Source organism: Melospiza georgiana, chromosome 7, assembly GCF_028018845.1.
Source record: "Melospiza georgiana isolate bMelGeo1 chromosome 7, bMelGeo1.pri, whole genome shotgun sequence".
Lineage (NCBI taxonomy): Eukaryota > Metazoa > Chordata > Aves > Passeriformes > Passerellidae > Melospiza > Melospiza georgiana.
Window position 1 is genome coordinate 15,291,553 of NC_080436.1, and position 22,859 is coordinate 15,314,411.

The 22,859-nt window shown below is 40.1% G+C and overlaps 1 protein-coding gene across 2 annotated transcripts; it reads right to left on the bottom strand.

Annotated features, from left to right (window-relative positions):
• Positions 1-11,804: 11,804 nt before the first annotated feature.
• On the bottom strand, positions 11,805-22,359 carry FASTKD2 (FAST kinase domains 2). 2 transcript variants are annotated; one of them, XM_058028350.1, is made up of 12 exons: positions 22,308-22,359; positions 20,947-21,714; positions 20,437-20,540; positions 18,922-19,030; positions 17,460-17,583; positions 16,193-16,332; positions 15,745-15,917; positions 15,195-15,358; positions 14,473-14,691; positions 13,548-13,632; positions 12,399-12,513; positions 11,805-11,952 (listed from the first exon to the last, which is right to left on the bottom strand). In XM_058028350.1, the coding sequence occupies exons 2-12, from the start codon at positions 21,604-21,606 to the stop codon at positions 11,833-11,835; spliced, it is 2,013 nt and encodes a 670-aa protein (XP_057884333.1). In that variant the 5' UTR covers positions 21,607-21,714; positions 22,308-22,359; the 3' UTR covers positions 11,805-11,832. The 2 variants fall into 2 exon arrangements, with proteins under 2 accessions (XP_057884333.1, XP_057884334.1); XM_058028351.1 differs by lacking the exon at positions 22,308-22,359 and adding an exon at positions 21,926-21,988.
• Between the last annotated feature and the right edge of the window lie 500 nt (positions 22,360-22,859).

The following is a 22,859-nucleotide window of genomic DNA, read 5'->3' on the forward strand; positions in this document are numbered from 1 at the left end:
CTTTGTGCAAAGAACCCAGCACTAGACAGTGCAGCCTAAAAAGGAGGAAGATAGATCCGTACTGAACACATAATTTATATAATTATAATATACAACTAGACTTATCCTGGGTGGCAACCTGCCCTTTATGAATCATTAGCTTTACTTGTAAATAGTTCTAGATGAATCATTAACTTCATTTGTAAAAAGTTCTACTTTTTCTTAATTCTTAAAAATCTCTACCACACCCCAAAACACAAACACAACTAGCAACATTCTCACTGAAACACTTTTTCTAAGAACTAAGAACATTTTTCTTCATGTCACCTTTCTATCTTTGAAAATGTTTTGTGACAGACTTGGTAGAATTTAGAGAAAGTGTTACCTGCAAGATCTACAGCAAATCATGATGGTTAGCTTATAGCAATCATAGAGATAGGGAAGAACAGGTAGTAAAACAAGCTCTATCCTTACTCTCTTTGTTTTTGTGTTTGTGCCTTTATGGAACACTTCTGTGACCTCTTAAGTGTAGTTCTATCACTTACCTAACTTAGGATCTGAAAGAGCAACTAATGCTCCATAAAAGGAAATATTGGGACATCAGAGCCTCATCTAAACCACTCTCAGTTGGCCCAGATCAGTCTCTAGCCACAGACTTACAACTCTACACTGTCATAAAATGTGTTTTTGTTATAAACTTTTAAAAAGTGTCCTGGTTACTATCTGAAATATTTAATTTCTTGTTTATGGCACGTGTTAATATTTGTAGAATGTAGTTAGACATATAGCACAGCTCTTCAGAAAGAAATTGTTTCCCTTTTCCTCTCTCTTGGATGAAAACTATCTTGTGGTGATTTGATGAAGAAAACTGCATGGATTTGGGATGCAGAGACTCCAATAAGTCAGTTTGTGTACATACATAATGGACACAATACCATGCTGTACCTGTGGGATATTTATTGATTCTTCTCATCAAAGTATAAAGTCCTCTTACATTTTTACAAAGGCTGTTATCAAGGAAACAAGCAGCAGAACTGTCTCAGTGTAAAAGAGGAACAGCTTAGCTCAAAAGTGTTTTTTCACAAAACCAGGCTGCAGGCAAGAGAAGAATATGCTCTTCTTCATAAATCACACCAGACCCTTTCTGTTTTATTGCAACCTTCTAAGCAGCCTGGGCCTGAAAAAGGCTTGAGTATTCTCTCCATGTAGATATCCAGCCCACAAGGACTTCCAGAAGAGCTGAAGGAAGTCAAGTTTACAGGATTAGATGCAGCTTCATTTGTGAGGAGTCAGCAAAATAAATTCATGTTGGAAGTTCATATTAACACTCAGGACAGATAACCTTTGCTTTGTTTCCTTTGTCTCCACCACTGCTATGAGGCAGTCTAATGATTTTAAGACTTCTGTAGTGTTGTCTGTGCCCTTTTGATAGACTTGGGGTTCACTCCCCTGGCAGGGACTCAGAATCTAGGGGGGAAATAAATGAAAGCATAAAGAGAAATGGAGCAAATTATGATAAGTGCTAAAATTCAACTCTAGCCCAAAGTTTCCGCCTTCATGTTGAAAGCCAAAGCTATTTATTCTGTAGTGAGGACATCACTCCTATGATGCCTAATAGTTATGAAGATAGATAGGCAGACAGATAGACAGAGATGGAGAGATAGATAGAGTCATTTTGCTTAATGAATATAGAATTCAGAAGAAATGACAGTTGCTTGCTAGGTCTTTGATTTGGATTCTTTTGAAGTCTAGTTGATTTTAATAGGCTTTAGATGAAAGTCCTGTGCAAATAATTATGGACATTTCTGTGATTTAAGAAATGGACTTATTTGGGGGATTTCAGCAGAAGATTTGTTTGTAAAAGACGATACTTCATTTTCTACTTGCGTTTAGCTGGCAAGCAGCACTTCTGAATTCAGAATAAAAGCCATTAGAGATGTTATTCTGCCACCAATGCAAAAAAATATCTTGGGATGAACCATAAACTTCAACAAGTCTATTGCCCTCTTGGGGATAGAGGGCAATGTGTCTCTCAGTAATAAAGTCTGTCTTTTGGTCAGGTTCTTACTGGCAGCTGCTTATCTGCCAGCAATATGGGAGGCAGGTTAATCTATTTATTCCCTCCTTGAAAATAGTGGGCAAAAAGGCATGGGACATTCTGGGGAGAGGAAGGGCATAAATATGTTGTACAAACATGCCACATGAAACCATGTGGTGTCCTTTTTTCCAAACAAGTTTGCTTTGTACATCTTCTATACATTCTTCTCAGAGCTTCAGAGCATATTTTTTCAGCATCAGTTTAGCCTCTCAACTGCCCTGTTAGACAAGCAAATATTATTTCCACTACTTAAAAGATTAAGAAAAAAGGGGGAAAAAACTGACTCCCCAAGGTGACATAGGAACATTGCTGCAGAGCCAGGAATAGAATTCAGATCTCCTGACTCCCTGTCTGGTGCTTCCTTAAAAATATATGACCATCTGCTCTACTGCTGGAAGTATAGATACTATATGCTGACTCCAACAAGCTGGCTGCTAAGCCTGTTAGTTTATCCTCTTTTTATCCCATACTGATATCATCTCCAGCTAAGCTTTTGGCCTGGAGTCAAAGTGATTTCCAGTGTTTGAATGATTCGACCTGCTTGTTATTGTTTTAACCTTGCACCACACATATGCTCAGCTATTTGTGACTTATCTGCATACAGTCTGTGTAACAACAGCCACAAGCTAGAACTGTTTTGTTTAAAGATTGCATACTGAAGCACACCACATGTTTTAAACAACTATCATATAGCAGGGAGTTTGATCCTGGTAGCTTCCTGCACCCAGATTTCCTAGTGAGTTGCATGTTACTTTCAAGGACAAAGAGCTTGTTAAAAAGACGACAAAATGTACACACGCATGTCTCTGCAAACATCAGTTCTTCATGTTAAGCTTTCCCACTTCACAGCTAAATCCCACACTGAAGCCAAAAACCTAACAAAACTAGATAGAATTCAACACGATCAACGTATTTTAAATCATTATTGGGATTCAGAGAAAATCATGCTCCATTTATTTTTTTTCTCTCTCATTGCTGCAGAAAATTCACTGTCTGTGTCCAAAGCAGAATCATCACTCAGTGGGGTCAAAACTGTAGCAGACTAATGTGCTTTAAATCCTAGACTTGTGTTCCCCTGAAGAGGGGGGTAGATAATTCATCTGTTTTACTAAAATATCCTCTGCTTATCACTGTAATTTCACAATGAATTGACAGTTCTGTTTTCCATTGTCTTTTCAGAGGAGATAGGATGCTCTATAGGTACTGTCTTTTTCTGTAGCATTTATATATTCAGCAATATGTTGTGTGGTCTGCAATGTGAATCATTGTTCCCCTCAGTATTCCAAGCCCTCGGCTTCCACAGCTCTGTTTTAGAAAGGTTTTATTGAAAGTCTTTGGACTCCATTGTGATTTGACAGTGGTAAGTGTTCTCAAACCTCATTAGTTCCAGCAACAATCTTAGGATAAATGGGAATATACTGTAAACTACGCTTACAACAATTTTGTTCTAGTCATCTTACTGGTATTTTCTTGCTCTCTCTCTGTCTCAGCTATTACAGTGAAAACACCCCATTAACCTTACATTTGAGACTTTAAAATAATCACAAACCAGGAAGAATTCCAGCCAACGTACACTAGATTAGAATGACATTACTAGTAAACCTTAAAATTAGTTCCATTAAGCCAACTTAAATGTCCTGCAGATCATCAAGTGACACAGGATGCATAAGCTTTATCTTAGTGGAACTAATTTGACTATTGACACATGATCTAGCAATTGCAAGAAACACACATTTACAGACACTTTCAAGGATGTCTCAATAGATTGTACAGCATTTGTGTACATGCATACTCACATATTTGAGCATAACCATGAAAACCAGTGTGTTGTGTCAGTGTGGGAAATTACACCTGCCTTTTCTCCACAAGTCCTGTGATGCAGCTTTTAGACAGCTCTCCTATCAGAGAGGAGCTTCAAGCAACCATTCAGCAAGCAGCTCCTTACTGAAATGGATGACACCAAGGTGACAAAATTTGTACTGGTCTAATTAGCCTGGCAGACCAACTTCCTCATTTTCCTTAGCCAGGAAAGAAAAATGTTAGTACTGAGTTGTCTTTCCTTAACAATAGGTGGTCTGAATGGTTATTTTTGCTTCATCCTTTAGACAGCAGAATATCACTGCTTAAGGATCTTGAGCTGTAACATACAGTCTGAATTCAAGATGATATTTACCACGTGTTACTCAAAAGTGAAAACTCTTTTGGTTCTGATCTAGGGGTTAAGGGTGATCATGTTTATAGGAGTTGTGCACAAAACCCTGTAATCCTTATGTAAACATAATTCCTACAGGAAATTATTCTGCACAAGGACTGTGCAATTAAACTTTAAGAAGTATTAGCAGTGGTTTTCAGGTGCAATGGTAAATCTCTACACCCCGAGTCCACACATACAAGGCTGGCTGCAGAATATTGTTCTTGCAGTTTGATCAAAGATTCAGTTTGCTTAAAGATTTTAGTGTGCTTGGATCAACTGTCAGGAAAAGAAGTTTGGTTTTTTTTAACTCACTTTCTTCAGTCCTAAAAACTTTGCTTTATAAGACTACCTTGTGATGACATGATTAGATCTTATGATTTCAAAGTTATTGCTCTAGGAGGAAAGAATTTGCCGAAGTGTTTCATCCTGTGTTGTTGTTCTGAGTGGGCAAGAATTAGGCAAAAATCCTCTATTTTGTGAAGATAAAAACTTGTAAAGCTTTAGCTATCAAAGTTATGCACTGTTTGTTTTAATTAGGCCTTTTTAACAAAGATATCATGTAACATTAAAAACCTGGCTTGTATTTTTAAATAAAATAATTATCTTTGTAGGTAAATAAATTAGTATTATATTATTCCTATTAGCAGAACTGTAAAGGACAGCACATAAGTCTCCATTATGGCTTAATGGTTAAACAACAAGCTTACTGCACCATGTCCTAGAATAGCCAGGATTATTTTTAATGAGTTCTGTTACAAGCACTAAAATACTTTATGATTAGATGTGAATATGCTTGCATATGATTTCTTAAACACAAACAATACACACTGTATAGTAAGTAATTAGCTTTTGCAGCTATAAAACATGTTCATATTAACCTTTGTCCTTCATTCTATCAGCAATGACAGACACACTGAGCTTTCTGTGCAATGCCAGCATCACAGAGTGTAAACGTATTTGTTTGCATGCATGTATTTATGTATGCATGCCCATAAAAGGGGAGTAATGCTCCAGACCCTTCAACCACTGTGAGAAACTGTTAAAATGCTTATGATATCCTTGAAGAATCTCAGAGATGACTAATGAGGTCAATGGTACCTGACAGAAGACCTCAAAGTGGATCTTGCCCAAGTCAAACCAGTCCATTCTGGATAACTTACAGCAGAATTTCCAGCCTGATTTTGCAAATGAGCCTTAAAGAATTTGTAAGGCACATTTGAGGTGTGTATGTATGGGTGTGACATGCAGTAGAAACAGCTTGTATTTTGCTGAGTGATATTGTTAAAAATAGTTGCTGCCAATAGTATCTGAGTAAGGGACTGGGTAGTGTAGCTTTAAAGTGCTTGTGTGACATGACTGGGTAGGTTTGCAGTAAGGCTGTGGACATGGCTTGCATTGGTCACAGACTTTGGGATTCTTCAGCAAAGGCAGCAAAGACTTTCTCCACTCTCATGTCTGGACTGTTCCTACTCTTTGTACAAGGAGTAGATCTGAAATATCAGCCAACTGTGCCTGGGAGAGCTTATAAATCCAAGCAACTGAACATGGAGGGCATCCCCAATATACAGACATGGAACACAGACACCTGGAACTGTGTCTCTGCTGCCAAACAAGGCATTCCTTGGAGTCGTGCACTAATGAGATGGGTGCAGAACAGCAGGAATCTGGGTGTGCCCCGAGGACCTTCTCAGGGCCTTTCCTATGAGAAGACAGATAAGCAGTGGCAAGCAGGGAGCTGAAGTCAGATTCCCTAGGTCTCTGACTACTACCTTAACATCAGATCATTTTATCTCTGTTCAGAGAGAGTGGTTTTGATACCTTCATTGTTCTCTTTTTTCCCCCTTCAAATATTGAGTTATTAGGTTCAGCAAATTAATATCAAACCTACAGTAGAAATTTTGGAAAGTTTGTTCTTTATTCTGCATTAACAGAAACCGACCCTCCTCAGTACTACCTTTTGGGGGGATTACTGCCTTCTCAGAAGAAACTCTTCTTGCTGACATCAGAGAGGCATTCACCATTTTGTCCTGCTCCTTGAGCACAGACTGATACAGAGCAAATCTCCAAACACACTTTTTTTTTTTATTTGGTCTGCTTTACGTTTCATGTCTCTATCATGTTCCTTACATTTATACAGAAGTGACCCAGACTGAAGATTCTTTTAGAAGTTGGCATGTCCCTGGGACAAATCACTCATTGGCAAAATGAAACATATTCTAAAGCAAGAAGTACAAATGCATCATCTTTGCCCTCTTTCTGCCCCATACAATGCAGTGCCTAAGGGGTGTAGTTTTCTTTTGTATTTTCTCGAGAGTTCTGTGTGTTGAGGAACTGCTGTTCTGATAAAGCTGATATCTAACTGCTGAGCAATCACAAAGGAACCATACAGTATTGGTTTTCAATATACGTATTTTTAAAGATTAAATAGTCTTTTATCATGTGAATGACATTTCAAATGTGGGCTCCTCCTCAACAGGCCATTGTATATTTCCTGAATCATATCTCATCTGTGTCAGTGCAAATCAAGGCTTTAGTGACAATTGTTGCTATTTACACCAGTGTCTGTGCAGACAGAGGCCAATTCACCAGCTGCTCCCTACTGCAGAACGAGAAAACTGTGCTCACTTAACACTTGAAGATTTTTGCTTTGAAGTTGTAGAGCCACTCCCTCAGCTGGTGTATATTTGCTGTAGCGCCCTGACTTTAATCAAACCAGCTGAGGAGCCACTCCCCCTTTCCCCACAGTCCCCACAAACTTCCCCACCTTTCTAAACTGTGATTGAGTACAGGTGACATGTGCAGCAGAATCTGTACCACGAAAATCAAACAGGGAAATACAGAAGATTTCAGTAGTGCCTTTTGTGGATTGAACTGATAAGAATAAACTATGGCACCCCCTCAAGAATCAGAAATGTTCAGTAAAAAATGCCCCTGTCTGTAAGCATGGATAGAGCCCCTTACTTATAGCAGTGCAAAGTGAAAATAAATTCTCCTGTTTATAAAAAAAAATTCATCTTGATTCATAAAGCAAGAGTTTATCTAGGTTTTAATAGGTGCCATGGCAACAATGTTACCAAGTACTCAGAGGAGCATTTTTTGAGAGAGGAAATAGGATGAAACAAAAACCTCACTGGTTATCTGTGGACACAAGGACCTGCTGCAGAAAAATACAAATTCTCCTTATTATTTCTGGGTGGCTATTTACAATTGCTACCACATTAATATATTGCCACTTTATACCATTGTTCCCCAGAAATACTGGAAAAGGGGGAAAACCTGCTACAACTAGAAAGACTGATTTAAAACATAGTTCAGAGTTCCACTGTATTTACATCAGTTAAAAGAGATTAAGAACTACTACAGCTGCTGTAGTTACTATAGCAAAAAACCCAACACCACAAGATTTACATGTTCAGTAAAACCTACACTTAAGTACCATAGTCCCTTTAAAATTATGCATGTCACACCCATCAGATAACTATGGCTCTGGTTTTGTTCTAAAATAACTAATTTCAGCACATTTCACCTAGAAGTGAATGTTCCACCTTTTTTGAGCTCTGCCAAACACCTGCAGTTCTATTTTAATTCCAATATTCTCGTGTTAGTAAAGGGATATTGAAACTGGAACCTCATTCATGCAAGCTTTCATGCACTGCTATTTGTGTGCAAAGAGAATAGCTCAATATTAACAAATGCCAATATACAATAATACTTACTGCAATGACCAGGGAGGGAGGGAGGGAGGAGCCAATTAGAGGGAAGTCTTAGTACTTTCTTCACTTTTGCAATTAACCAGAGCAACATCTTTAGCTCTCTGCATTACTCAACCTCTTGTCTATGCAGAAACTGTTGCAATACCTGAGAAACAGTCTTTAAATCAAGACCCAGTTTATTTAGATTCTGATTTCTTAACAAAAATCACACTCTTGCAATGATCTTTTAGTTCCTTTCCCCAGTCACTTATGAATATCTTTATCATTTTGAGACCAAGGTGGAAATTTTAAAGAGAGTTTCTGTATGTTTGTTATGAAATACATAGCCAGAATATTTAATACCCTGAGACGGCTGGAGTTAGGGTTCAAAAGTAGTTTTAAACATGAAGAAATCCAAATTGGAGAGAACTACAGATCATCAGGGTCTGAAAATCCAACTGTTTATGGAGGAAATTTGTTTTTCCAAACACTCACTGTTCTCATTTTGCATTATTTCATAAAATTTATTTCATTTTTGCTCAGATCAGAGTAGTTAATTTTTTGTCAATGCAAGAACCTTCCTGACTTTGCAGCCCACATCTTCTGCCTGTTTCTTGCTTTCATTTTAGATCTGTTGACACATCCTGCAATGCTTAACATGGATCCTTGGGCCTGTGAAATTTGCTATGTAACTTACATTTGTAAATCTTTCTCTCAATGTTTTCTTTTTGACTGTGTGATATATGACAATGATGTAACCTTGTCACCCTTTTACATGTATAGCCTTCTGTGATGTGCAGATTTCACAGGATGAACAGTATATGCATTATTCTCAAGGAAAAAATTACCAGATAACCCAGCTTTATCATGGCATTTTACTGTTTTAAAATAAGACAAGATTTATGAATGAAATAATGTCTAACAACAAGCAGCATGTAAAAACCAGGAATCATAAAAGGCACTATCTGTTTCTTTGAGATTGGCAGGACCAGTAATGAAGTCCAATATTTCATAGCTCAGAATGAAGGAATGACATGCTTCTACTTTTCTGACTTCTTTGTGGCCCAGGAATAAAATATAGTGCCTTCCTATGAGAGTCTGGTTAAAAGATGGTTGCTTAGTTCAGCTGAGTCCCCTGTCTTTAAGTCACAGATATATAATTACTCTAAGCCCTATACTTTCTTTAACAAGCCTTCAATTCATTGAAAATCTTCCCCTGCTTCAGCAATCTAGTTTACTTAGTGAATTACTTATTTTCATTTCCCATGGATTTGAGAACCTTGACTTGCTACAGATGCAATACACCCCTGAAATATCTTTAGTCAAACACAAGAGCAAATGTCTGGGTTCCATCCATTCATAAGATACACCCATGGGCTGTATGAAATAAATCCATACGCAGGTTCCTTGTTTCTCACTCCTCATTGAGAAACAATTTCCAGCCACTGCACTTACAAAGTGTTCCAAGTGTGAATAAAGGTTAGAAACACGTTCCTGAATCTGCAGGCATACTGTAAAAATGGTAGAAAAAGACGCAGCTTACATCTCCAGTTAGCCTCACTGGCAGGTCAGCTAAAATCATCCATTTTGTACCTGTTTGGCCTAAAAAGGGGATTTTGCACCTTTCACACCAAACACTCCGTGCAGTGACGAACCCCATAATTACAGATGCAAAATAATTATTGTTGATCTTCATTGTGAGTCTCCCACTAATTTTAATAATGATTCAGGAGAGGAGAATGGTATTCTAAATATAGATTGTAATGCACAAAACAGGGGATTAGATCTTCCTTACTAGATGAATTGGACACCTGAAAAACCTGGATTTATTTTCAGCAGACTACCTTTTTAGCATATGTAAAGATCCAAGAAACCCACAGCTCTGAAGTGTCTGGCAGCAGCTTCATACAGCTTGGAACTCTGAATCAGTGTCGATGACATAAATTATTGAGAGAGCATAGAGCAAGAAACTTCAGTAAGCAAGGTGATCCGTATGGAAGACTACTACGCTTCCACCCTGCTTGTGTAATTTTCTACCTACTCACAGGGAGTTTAAGAAATAATATATAATAATTAACTAATTTAATAGCATGCTGTGCCATTTTGTGCCCACTGCTGGTTAGTTCTGTCCAGGCTGCTGGCACCCCTGCCTGTGTTCTGTCCCTGAATTTACACACCTGTGACTGAGGATCTGACTGAAAAGCTCAGAGCAGCTGGAGGAAGCAGCTCCCCAGCCCACCCAAGTGCCATGGCTGACACCACAGCATTGGTTTGCAGGTTTCCAGCTTGAACAGCACCGAGTACCATCTCAAACACAGCTCTGGATGCTAACTGGCCCTCCACAGAATATTTTAGAGACCCTTCAGTGCAGGCTGGGACCATGAGTCCAGCTCAGAACCACAGAATAGCACTGACCAGCCTGCTTCACTGTCAGTGCTTCCTTAAAGCAGAAGGCCCAAAAAGGGAGCATAACAAACTCCTCATTGAGTCAAGCAAATGACCCCTGCTCTGGCTCTTAAGTTTTACAGTTGCCTCAAATCTGTTTTTCTGCTTGTGCTGCATTTCAGAGACTGAAATGCTGAACAGCTCTCTGCTTTTTATGCTGGAGAGAGAGAGGGAACCATGCTGCTTTGGTTACACTGCTTCCTTCATAAATATGCACTATATTCTACGTACATGTTCCACAAAAAGTTGGGCAGTGAAGTTTTCTAAGCATATTGTTTCTTTCCACGTTATCTCATCACCGTAATGCCTTTTTAATATCATCGTAGTGCCTTGACCATGTGTCCATGCTACTTCAGAAAGACAAAGAGCACAGTGCTTGTAGCTTAGCAAGTGAAGCAAGGGCTCCACAGTTAGGTAGCACACAGGCACTGTAGCAAGTATGGCTGTTTCCCTGCTTCTCTTCATCCCATGGGCCTGGGACTGTGCTACAGCAAAGTAGTGAATGAAGATCTGATTACAGGGCAGAAACAAGCAAGCCGTTAGCAACCTGAGCAGCTCCAGCAGAACTAAATGTGTTTTATCAGTTACATGTTATCAAGAACAGAAATGATGTATCAGTTCTCTCTGCTCTTTCCTATTATCCATTGCACCAATACATAACAGGTCTGCGGAGATGCATGGCAGGGTATAATGAACAAATCTGAGTATTGCAACACCTCTATGAATAGTGGTGGAACTGCTTATATCAGAAACAGAGAAGGAGTCAGCTTATAAAGACACAGCAGATCTATGTTCTTGCACTGAGAAGCATCATAATCTATTACAGTACCAGTGAAGCAAAGGGCTCAAAAGAAAAAGCATAAGGCAAACAGGACCATTGCTGGCCTAAAGTTCTGAAAACTGAGCAAGATTGATTTTTTCAGAAAGTTTCCACATGACTGGATCTTTTAATACACCACTTAGGCGTAGTTATTTACTGATTTACCATACATAGTTCTGCATAAAGAACTACATAGTTGAGAGGAAATCCTCCTAGTGCCTAGCTGTGAGCTAGGTTGCAACAGCACTTGAAACAGTTAAACTTACATCTTTTCCCAGGATAAGCTCTAGAAAAGAGAGAAATTTAACTAGGAGCATGCAGGAGGGGAAGCAAAGTACAGATTAATCTAAGACACTGTAACAGCAATAGATGTCAGGATGCTTTCTGGATCAATTATTTCCTTCCATTAAATAAAATCAGCTCCCACCTCACAAAAGAGAGCCCCGACTATCAGCAGGCAGTGTTCATTTCACAACCATTTCTTACTCAGTAATATGGTGGAGCAGGTAGTTGTATATAAAACTATTTATCTCTTCTGTTAAAATCCTTCCAGAAATTACACAAGAAAAAGAGAAATCAGGAGACACAAAACTCTTAGTTTATTTTAATTATTATTCTGCACAGTTGCTTCAGAAAAAGAGAAAGCATCTTCTGAATAAATTTTTCTTTTCAAAAACTCAACTGCATCTTCATTTTTCATTTCCTGAAACTTCTTGTTCTGGATCTGTAAGAAATTAAAAGGACAGGGTACATTATTTCTATTGTCCAAACTACCCTGCCCTACAAACCAAGTGCTCAGCAATGAGAAGGCCACAGGAAGTTGTAATCTGAAAACAAGTTCACTTGAATCATTGTGTCTATAAAAATCAGGGAAATAAGCCAAAGACACATAGGTTTCTCAGGCACAAAGCAATTCATGGCTTGAATTTTTTTCCCCTTAACTAATAATTTACTGATAACAGTTAAGTAGTAGCTTGTCTTTTAGAGTTCCTCTCTCTTTTCTCCCTAGTGACAGAACCACTACCCTCTAACTAGGAATTATACACAATTACCACTGTGGAGAAAGCCCACCATTCCTGGTGAACCTTCATGCTTTGTAGAACAAGGCTGGATCTACCAAACATCACCGTGCTGCTAACAGAAACAGGGACAGGGCAGGGCTCTTCTCACCAGAATCACATGATAGCCCAGTTTATTTAGATGCCTCTTCTTCATTGCCAGCTTCCCCTGGGGGTGTGTTGTACCCAGACAGAAGGCAGATGCAGGAGCAAACAGAAAAGCCAACCTGCAACCAAGGAAAGTAGGGAAGACTTCACTGTAAAAATGCAAAATAATACTTTATAAGACAATGATTCAATGATGTCCATTAGCACTGCAGAATATACATCTGTCCTTCTGATATGCAAAAGTATCAGGACTGCACAAATTTCATTATCTTCTTCTTTCTTCAGGTTCAAGTAATTTAGACTCTTTTCTTCCATGAGCTTCACACAAGCACCAGCATCTACCCAAATACCTACAGCAGAATTAGGTACTTAGATCTCCACTTCTCCCACAATGAGAAGGAAATAGATCATCCAACATTCTCCATTAATTTGACAGGTTCTGCATTTACTTTGATCCTTTGTTAATGACATTCATAAGCAGTCACTTCCTGCCATAATAACCTATTTGGAAGGGTGAGGAAAGCTGAATGCCTTGGAACACTGAGTTTCTGTTACACAATTTACTAGCTCCCCTTTAATCAAAAAGCAAACTGTACAAAATACATTGCTGTGCAGTGATCCAGCACATAAATGTTAGGCATTACCCAATTCTGCTTAAGCATTACTTAAATGATATATGTCCTGCTTCAGTTACTGAGAGGTCAGTCTTCTACACAAGATTAAATTAATCACCTAAAATGTGGACATCATGATCCTTTTTATTCAAATTATATTTCAGTATCTGAATTAACTGACATAACATATCATTGAGATGCAAATTTTTGAGAATTGAGAGAGTATCTGAATATTTAATTGGACAAACACTTTAAAAAAAATTGCTACCTGCATTCATTACAAGAGTATCAGATCACTGTGATGTTTCCTGCCTCCTTCTCTGAAATGTTAAATGTTAGCCTCTGTTAGAAGAAGGTATCGAGCTGGATGAATTGTTGCTCTGCACTGGCATGGCAACTTTTGGCTATTCTGGTGAGCACAAATAACAACTGAGCCACCTACTTTACTTCTGCAAATCAGTGAACCAAAGAAGTAACTGGACAGGATACATGCAAATAAAACTAGCAGGCTAGAAAAAATATGCAGTAAAAAAAACCACCTCTGAACACGGGAGTCAGGATGATCATCTGTTGCAGTTATGGGGAGCACCTTCTTTCTGTCTGAATCAATTCTGATTTCAAAATCTGAAAACAAAACAACAAAACGTTTAACTCTGCAAGAGGTTAAAATTAATGTTGCCATTTGAACCGATTAATTGTTCAAATTGTTTTCAAATGAACAGCTCATTTGAAAAAGTTAATAGACACCATCACTGGTCTACTGGTCTGCTTCTAATTGCTGTTCTCTAATAATTCAATTATTACTGATAGCTTTCCCTCCCTGCAATGAATATAGCGCTATAGCTTGCCCATCTCAAGAAAAAAAATATTTGTTTCTGGAAACTGCAGATTTAACCTTACAGAGTGAAATCATTATTTAAAGAAACTACTCTTGATCGCAGTCTGCCATGCCTACTCAGATTTTCCCGCAATCCAATTCCTCATTAGAAATATTTAGGAATACAAAACCAAAAGAAGTCATATCCCATTTTAGAAATGAAAGTAGAGCCTACATCTTAGCCAGAACTCCAGAGAAGAAACAAGAGAACAAAAGAGAAGAAAAGAGAAAACAAGGCAGCTGCTGTTTGGCTTTCTTTGTAACATAATTTGGTACTAACATGTCAACTCTGTCAAAGTTGGCCACATTGGATTTATGTACAATTAACATGTGCTTGCTGCTGCCTGAAAAAAAATTCCAAAGCAGCTTTGTAAACAAGAGAAATCATAAAAGTTTTAATAAATTGACTTAAAAACTTTAATAGAAGCATCCTTAGAAGTAGATTCACCAATCAATGAAATAATTTGTTAAATTACTGTATCTTCAACTTTTAATCACTTGCACCCTATTCAAATTTAGTTCCATCTCATCATTTTGAGGATTATTAATCTGTATTAAAATAATATGACGTTAATATCACTTCATACCAATATGATATCTGTATGGCAGCTGAACATTTTGCAGAAACATGTTCTCATCTCCCAGAAGTTCTATCAGTGCCTCCTGAGCCTTTCTGAGATTAAAGGATACTAATGAGGACATATTCTCAGTTGGCACAAAGGCAGGCTTTGTGAAAGAAGGGCTGTCAAGTTCCATACACGTTTTCACACAGCGAAGCATCATTGTGTTTTGTTCCTTAGGATCATCTGAAAAAGGATACAAAAATTATTACATGCAATATATTATCCCACAGAATTTTTCATTTAATTATTATTTATAGTCTGTTCTAGCATAGCAAAATCCACTTGACTAGTCTAATAGCTGTACAAAATTGTAATGTGGAAACTAAATTCTCCTACAAACCATTCCAAGGTCCTCACTGCAGCTCAGAGCATTCCAAATCCCACTTTCACTCATGACTCCAGGTACTAAAGTTAATTTGCAATGGTTAAGACTGCCTATGTTTAAATGCACACCTACTGTTAAACTGTTGCCACCATGGGGCCCAAGACAATAACCTTGATTCCCTAGAGCACACCCAGATCACTCAGACCACCATCACTACATTAGCTTCGTCTTGAGGACTTCAAATTTAATATTAATCATGCTTGTGTTCTTTAATTTCTAATCTGCTAATACAATTACAACAAATTACATACACAGGCAGACATCCTGTTTAAAAGAAGAACATGACAAAGTAAGGTCTGACCTGGCAGTAGAAGTTCATCCTTGCTGTCCTTTTGCAGCAGCTCATCAAGGGCACGCTGGGGAAGATATCCTAAGATGCCCAGTGAATACACTGCCTTCAGCAGCTCTATGTTGGAAATCTGAGGCAGACACTTGTTCAAGCAGCTATGAAGAATCTCAAAAAACCTTTTCCAAAAGGAGAAGAAAAGTATCTAAGTACACAAATAAGGCTACATGAAGTGCATATTTCTAACAAAAACACAACTTAGAAATCTTTATTATCTTGTATTATGGTATTTTGTGTTATCTAACATTAGTGTTTGATTCTTACTTTGAGGATACAGCTACCTATGAACAGATTTAGTAGCCTGGTCAGTCTAGAACCTGTTTAGTCTTTCAGTTAGAGAAAAAAAAATATTTAGAAAAAATATGAAAAGACACAGCAATTTACCTTACAGATCAATGAAAGAGGATTATGAGCTCTTTCACAAATAAAATTAAGTACTAGAGGCCATGCATTACTCTGTAATGACTATGTAACATATTATCAGGCACTCCAAATGAAAACTTACAGATGCTTTTGGACTCTGGGAACATGGTTGAGTCGTGAATACACTCGAAGAACAGTCAAAAGGTTTTTCAAGTTCAGGAAATCAGGGTCTTCTGTCACCTTCTCAGCAAAAATATCCAGCAACTCAGTAGGCTGAAAGCCAAGTGTCTCACAGGAAGAGAGAAAAAGGATAATCTAAAAGAAAAGATAGTTTTGTAAGTCAAAAAAAAAACCAAAGAAGTTGATCCTACCTGTTGATTTCATAGAAGACATTTTAAATGAAAGCAAATTTTTGTTTCTTTACTTATCAATAAATAGAACAGCATTTTAAAAATATAACAGCTTCATCAGATTGGTATTCATAAACATTTGTTCTCCAAAGATCGAGGACAAACATGAAGAAAGGTAAGATGGAAGCATCAAATACTCCATTAATATTGCTATAAATTATTTGGTCTCAAAAAATGTACCTGTCTTTTGTCCCAAAGGTAGGCAGTAGAATGAATATAGTCTGCTAACGCTGAAAACAGTTTCACATTACGGTACTGGACAGTGTGACAAGCTTCCAGAATGAGAATTAACTGCCGAAATGGAACATCATGGACATTTTCTGCAACAGAAGATCAATGAAGGACAAATCATAAAAAGCAATGGGAGCTGTAGGTTGGAGACATTGAGACATTGCAGGAACAGTTTGGTTAAGGGGTGGAGGAAGGGAAAAATATGATAAGAAACTGTAGAAGACTCTGACTAGCTAGGCAAAGCTCGAATGAGCTAAAACACATTAAAAAACTGAGAGACAGAAGAAAGCAAACTGAGCCAGAATCAAGCTACAATACATCAATCAGCAAAAGGGAACAAATTAACAAAATAAGTAAGAAGATTGTGTTCCCAGGATGTCTTCTGTTCCAGGATTTTTGATTTTCAGCATGCACCAAAAAAATGCTGAAGAAAGTCACTGCTCCCTCTGTGTATGCCACCTGACCTATGTGCTGAGTTTGGTGGAAATCCTACGGGAGAAGGCAGGATGTGCAATTAAACATTGTGCCCTAACATATATGAATGACCAGGACAAATAAAAACTGTACAAGCAGCCTCAACACTTCTGGGTAATTTCTATTAAGAATGCTATTTTGCTACTTTCATGCTTTTTGAGACACAAATTCTTATGTATTTTAAGCATGAATCAACACATACTGACCATATATACTTAAGCAATGTTTTGGAAAGGTACAGAGAGAGGTGAAAGCATTAGCTTTCATTTAATATTTTTGTGGGATACAGTATGAGGCTATTAAGCAGTACTCAATAATTAAATCCAGTAATCAAGGAAATGCTATTTTCCCTTTAGTTTACCAACTAATTACACTAAGTCACCAATCCATCCTGTAAGTTGCCAATTTCCAATTCAGATTTGTTATAAAATTTTATTTGAAATCTCTTTTCCTTGCTAAATTAAATTCTTTTTCTTAAAAATGTGTACAGAAAAAATTAAAGAAAAATATGTAAGTCAGATAAATGTTAAGAAGGGCAGAGCTGACAAGAGCTATTTGCTTTTATTATTGATCAGTAATTTTCTGTCCTGCTGCTTGTCAAATGGCTCCACATAACTAAAATATCCTGTAAAACAAAGACGTTTCCTGAGTTTTAAAGGAAATCAGAAAAGGGAGATGAGACAATAATTAGGAAGAATTTGGTATAAGGAAGGGAAATTTAATTAACATATTTTTTTCTTACCCTGGATCTTTTTACTGCAGGGATTCAGGATTGGAAGGGAACAATAATTCATTGCAGCAAGAGCCAAAAACATACGCAGCGCATTTGGAAAAGTCAAACCATCTATTTCTCTCAGAACTGCCATCTAAAGTGAACCAGAGTTTATTAAATCCTTCATTCTTCAGGTATATTATCATTGCTTTCTGGTGAAGACATTATCACCAAAACTTTCCCAAAGTCCTTAGTTCAGATTTATAGGAAAGAAAAAGAAGCAAAAAACAGTAAAAGCATATAATAACTACTGTAAATTTCTTAATACACAATTATAGCAGGTCAAGTGGTCCAGACATGTGTCACTACACAAGTTCCCAGCAATTTGCCTTTATAAGGTTATTTTAAAAGAAAAAAGCCTCATTAAAGGTCATTTCCAAATAAGGTGAATACACATCTTCTACCAACTTTTAAGAAAGAAGCAGAAATAAAATAGACACAGTTAACTTAAAAGTTCATAGCAGTCCAGTTATGGTTTTGCATGTGCATGAAAACTGTAAGCCTCCAAAGTGATTTAACAGTATGTGAGTGGCCTGTATTATACATAAACACCCAGCTACAAATGTAGACTGAGGCAGAGTCAGCTCTGATGCCAGAAAGGAGACTTCATTTATAAAAGCCATCATTAGCTTGATATAAATGAGAGTAAAAATGAAACTACAAATTGACTGTTAAAATACAATATTTTCACTGTATACATATCAGAGATTAAATACAAAATTCATCTAAAAGATATTGCCCTGTAAAAAAATAGCACCCTGTGGGCTCAGAATATTACGTGCTCTCTGTAGTTAAGTGCAAATGTTATTTTCCTCTCAGTTTTATGATGTTTCATGAATGCTATTAAAACCTCTGACATCAGAACCCTACAGTTATGTGATGAAAACACCAGTAGGCCCTGTTTGAAAGAAGGTTTCCAAAAGGATTTTAAAATCAGGGGACAAATCCCAGTAACCCTGCCAAATTACCTACAGCCTGCTCCCAGCCATTGTATTTCCCAGGGGACCTACCACATACACAGGAAAGCAATACCATGAGCTTGGGGAGTTCTGGCATCTCACTGCCTCCAGTCCTCCTGCCCTGTACAGTTACTGGACTTGGCCTCAGCACAGACCACTTTCCTGTCACCTTCTTCAGCCACAGGCTGGGCAAGGGAACCAGGAAACAGCCTGTGAGCGCTTCTATGAAACACCACGTGGCCACTCAAAGAGGTGAGGGCACTGCTGTTTTACTGCCTCAATCTGTTTTATTACCAGCCTCCAAATATAAGTTCCTCCTACAGATATAGCTGGACTCTGATGCATACAGCAAATACAGTTACCTTTCTATTACATTTTCTCTTTCAGTGTCTGCAAAGAACCATACACAATTTATAAACTATGCAAGAGCAGAGGCTTTGTGGGAGTAAAAATGACCCTCCAACTAACTTTACCTCTAATTTCTTTTTCAGAAAAACTGGAGCATCTTTTCCCAGGCATTTCATCAGGTTTTGCAGAATAAAGATGTCTCTGATGCTTGAAATGCGCTGCTCCACTAGTAACCTGATGGAGAAACACACACAAGAGCTCTCCTCATTTCAGCACAAACAGGTAAGTACCCCCCAGCTCTCACTGATGTAGCCCCCAAGTGAAAGCTGCAATTCCTTGCTCTTCCTTTTTTTTTAATGCTGACAAGACTACATGACATAGCTGCAACACAGATATTTTACACATGGAAACAATTATAAATGCTTTCTTAATGTTGATCCTGATAGATGAATTGTTGTTGCTAATACACTTAACAGCAGGGACCTGAGCAGACTGCACAAGCAACAGTGCAAATATGAGTGCTGTTAAGCCTCAAGGAATTAACAACCTTCTGCAGAAAAAGAAAATTGCACATTTTTATCTTCAAATCATCGATGCGCGGGCTAGTTCTGAAACAGACAGGAAACTCAGGAATGGACACAGACAACAACTGGATGCAAGTGAGGAACAAAACCAAACAAACAGTGCTGTGGGCTGAACCGGAGATAACACAGAGATTGTCTGCACAAGATGAAGATGCTAGCACCTCCTCTTCTGACTCAGTGGGTGGCATTGTAATTGTCAGGTCTGAACCACCCTTAAATATACCTGTACAGGTAAACATACCTACAAAAATATTAAGTGTCACTTTCTAAGGCAGTGCACTGCCCTGAAACCCATCCCTGCAAATGGGCCAGAGCTCCAGACATCAGGACAGAAAAGTGTAGATGGCACTCCTGCTTTCCACCAACTTTTAAGAACTGTGTACCTGTGCTTCCAGGAGAACTGGTTTTTGGGCATCACATCCACTTTCTCAAAGCAGAACATGATACAGGGTCAAAAGTACTAATCCATGGCAAGTTTTGTGATAGCCTCAGTAAAATCAATCTCATGGGAAAGAGCATTTCTGGTTGCACACATAAATCACACGGGCCCAGAAAAAAAGCCAAAGAAGTTATTCTGATAAACCACTACACAGAGGGCTTGCTGGACACAACTAGTCTTCATCAAGGTTTTCAATTACTAAACTGCAAGAAAATATTCCCAGGCTGCTAAACAATACTTTTCATCATGAAAAATCAGACAGGTCCCTAAGTAAGATGGTCTCATTATCTCCTGTCTGTATACAGATGAAAAAGGGATAGATATGTGAAGGGACTTGATCAACATCACAAAAAACCTGCACTGCTGGAGCTGCAGTCAGAACACAATCCCCTGCAAAGCAGCCTAGCACCCTTTACCAGTGGAAGCCCTCCTCCTTGACACTGCAAAGACAGTGCCAAAATTCACCGTCTAACACAGCTCTAATGTCATGGGATCATTTAAATCCTAAAACCACAAAATGTATTTTGTGTGCAGACATACCCTGGATGATTTCTAACAGACAAGCATTTCAACAACATTTAAATATGAAGGACATGTGAAAGATATATTTTTCTCACTGTAATCCAGCTTGAAGAGCGCTCACATTCTTGTCTTTATCCATCCCTGCTAAAGTAGTTGCCAAAACTGAGATACATCGGTTATCAAGTTGATTGAGCTTCTCCTGTTAAAAGTTTTGACAATGTCGGATTATTTCAAACCAGTAAAAGTTTCAGAAAAGAAAAACTGACTACTTTTAATCTGTAACTGCCGTTTTCTTTCCCCCCCGAAAAGTCAATTTACAAGCTTTAGTTCTACAGAACCCACAAGGTCTCACATCAGTCAAACTTAGTTGACTTGGAAGAGGTAATGATTTGTGAGATTTCTGCTCTCTTTTAAATCCAAAATCAGGCAGTGGTTTCAAAAGTTAATGAAATTAGAAACACACACAAATGAATTATGGGAACTGTTTCCATGGACCCTCAGACTAAATCAGGGATGTAACCCAACTCTCTCTGATGCTGCACAGCTTCCCAGAATTACCCGCTGGTCATCCAGCCCAAACTGAGGAGCAGGGTTTTCCCACGTACCTGGCACACCCTCACCAGGGTCTGGAGCAGGAGCGTGTTCTGCGGCACGCCAAGGTTCACCAGGGCGTGCAGGCTGAACACCAGGTCCCCGCGCGTCACCCTGCGCGCGTCGCGCAGCAGCTGCTGGCACAGCTTCGCGAAAGCCGGGTGCTCGAAGATCAGCTGCCTCTCGTAGCGCTGCTGCTCCTCCGACAGGTTCTTGTAGAGCCTCCAGGCCATGGTCAGAGCGTTTGTGTAGTGCTTGATGGAAACAGCCGCCTCTGCAGCCAGGTCCAGCGCGTCGCAAGGACAGGAGCACTTCTGGAGGCTGGTAAAGAACGGGTCACTGTGATCCACAGCACGCTTCGCTTTGAAGCTCCCAGCATCATCCAACTTTTCAACTTCCAAGGAGCTCTGGGAAGCCTTCTCGCTCACCAAAGCCTCTGCACCTGTGCTATAAACATCTGTCTTTTGAGATGCAAATCGAAGAGACGATCCATGCAGAGAAGGCAAAATATTTAAAAGTAATTTCCTGAAGTTCACATTTCCTAAGGGATCCCTGTATCTGCCAATCCACAAAATGTGTTTTCTTGTTGTGGCTGAAGATTTGGGAGTGAGCACGGAACTGTACCTATGCACACATCTGACAGTATTTAACAAATAACTTATTTTATTATTCATTTCTGCTAATGTCTCATGAACGGATTTGAAACGCCAACTCAAAGTAAGGGATCCGATGACATTCTACCAGTGGAAACAGTCCTGGAGAAACTGCACAAGATCACACATCTGTAGAAACAATTAAAAATTAAGGATTAGTTACCAGACTTTCAACTCCCCCGGTTTCAATTGCCAAATCTGCACAGTTTTACAGGAAGGGAGAAGATTTGGTAAAAGACCCCCGGAAAATGATTTGCAGAGAGGCTTTTATTTGGTCTCCTACATTTCAGTCAAATATCCCAGCACAAGGGCAGCTCTTGCTTCCTCCTCGCTGCTCTACCTGCCAGCTCTGCCGGGAAGCAGAGTCTTTTCCTTAAGGACCTTTCCCCAAGTACACGCGTCTCCCACCAGGGCTCTGGAGGGTCCCTGCAGACTTTCAGCAGCGGGTAACGGGATCCCACCCGCCAGCCTGCCCCAGCCTGCCTGCCATCCCACGGGACAGCCGCCCTCCCGGCACACCCGCGGGCGCTCGCTCTCCCGGTGCCGGGGACAAGCCGCTGGCTTTCGGGATCACTTCCCGCTGGCCCTGGGGGCGCTGCCCAGCAGGGCGGGACAGTACACGAGGACAGAGGTCTTTCGGCGGCTCCGCAGCGGCTCGGAGCACGCCGCAGGAACGGCGGCGCTGGCGCCGAGCAGGGCCGGGGCTCCCGCAGCCGCGTTACCTCGCACGCGCACCGCCGTGACACCGGGCCCGGCGCGCCCCCAGCTCCCGGCGGGCCGCGCGGGACGGACGGCGCGGGCCGAGGGACAAACTGCCGCGGCTCGCGGCGCGTTGCTGAGCAACGCCAAAGCGACCGTTGGAGGGCGGCGCGCGCATGGCCAAGTTCGTGGTGGCGGGTGAGGGGAGAGCCGGGAGCCGGGTGGGCTGCACCGGCGGCGGTGGAACCTTGCACCGGGAGCCGGGCAGGGCAGCTCCGGCAGCGGCACCTTGCACCGGGAGCCGGGCAGGGCAGCTCCGGCAGCGGCACCTTGCCCCGGGAGCCGGGCAGGGCAGCTCCGGCAGCGGCACCTTGCCCCGGGAGCCGGGCAGGGCAGCTCCGGCAGCGGCACCTTGCACCGGGAGCCGGGCAGGGCAGCTCCGGCAGCAGCACCTTGCACCGGGACCCGGGCGGGGCAGCTCCGGCAGCGGCACCTTCTACCGAGAGCCGGGCAGGGCAGCTCCGGCAGCGGCACCTTGTACCGAGAGCCCGGCGGGGCAGCTCTCCGTGCTTGCA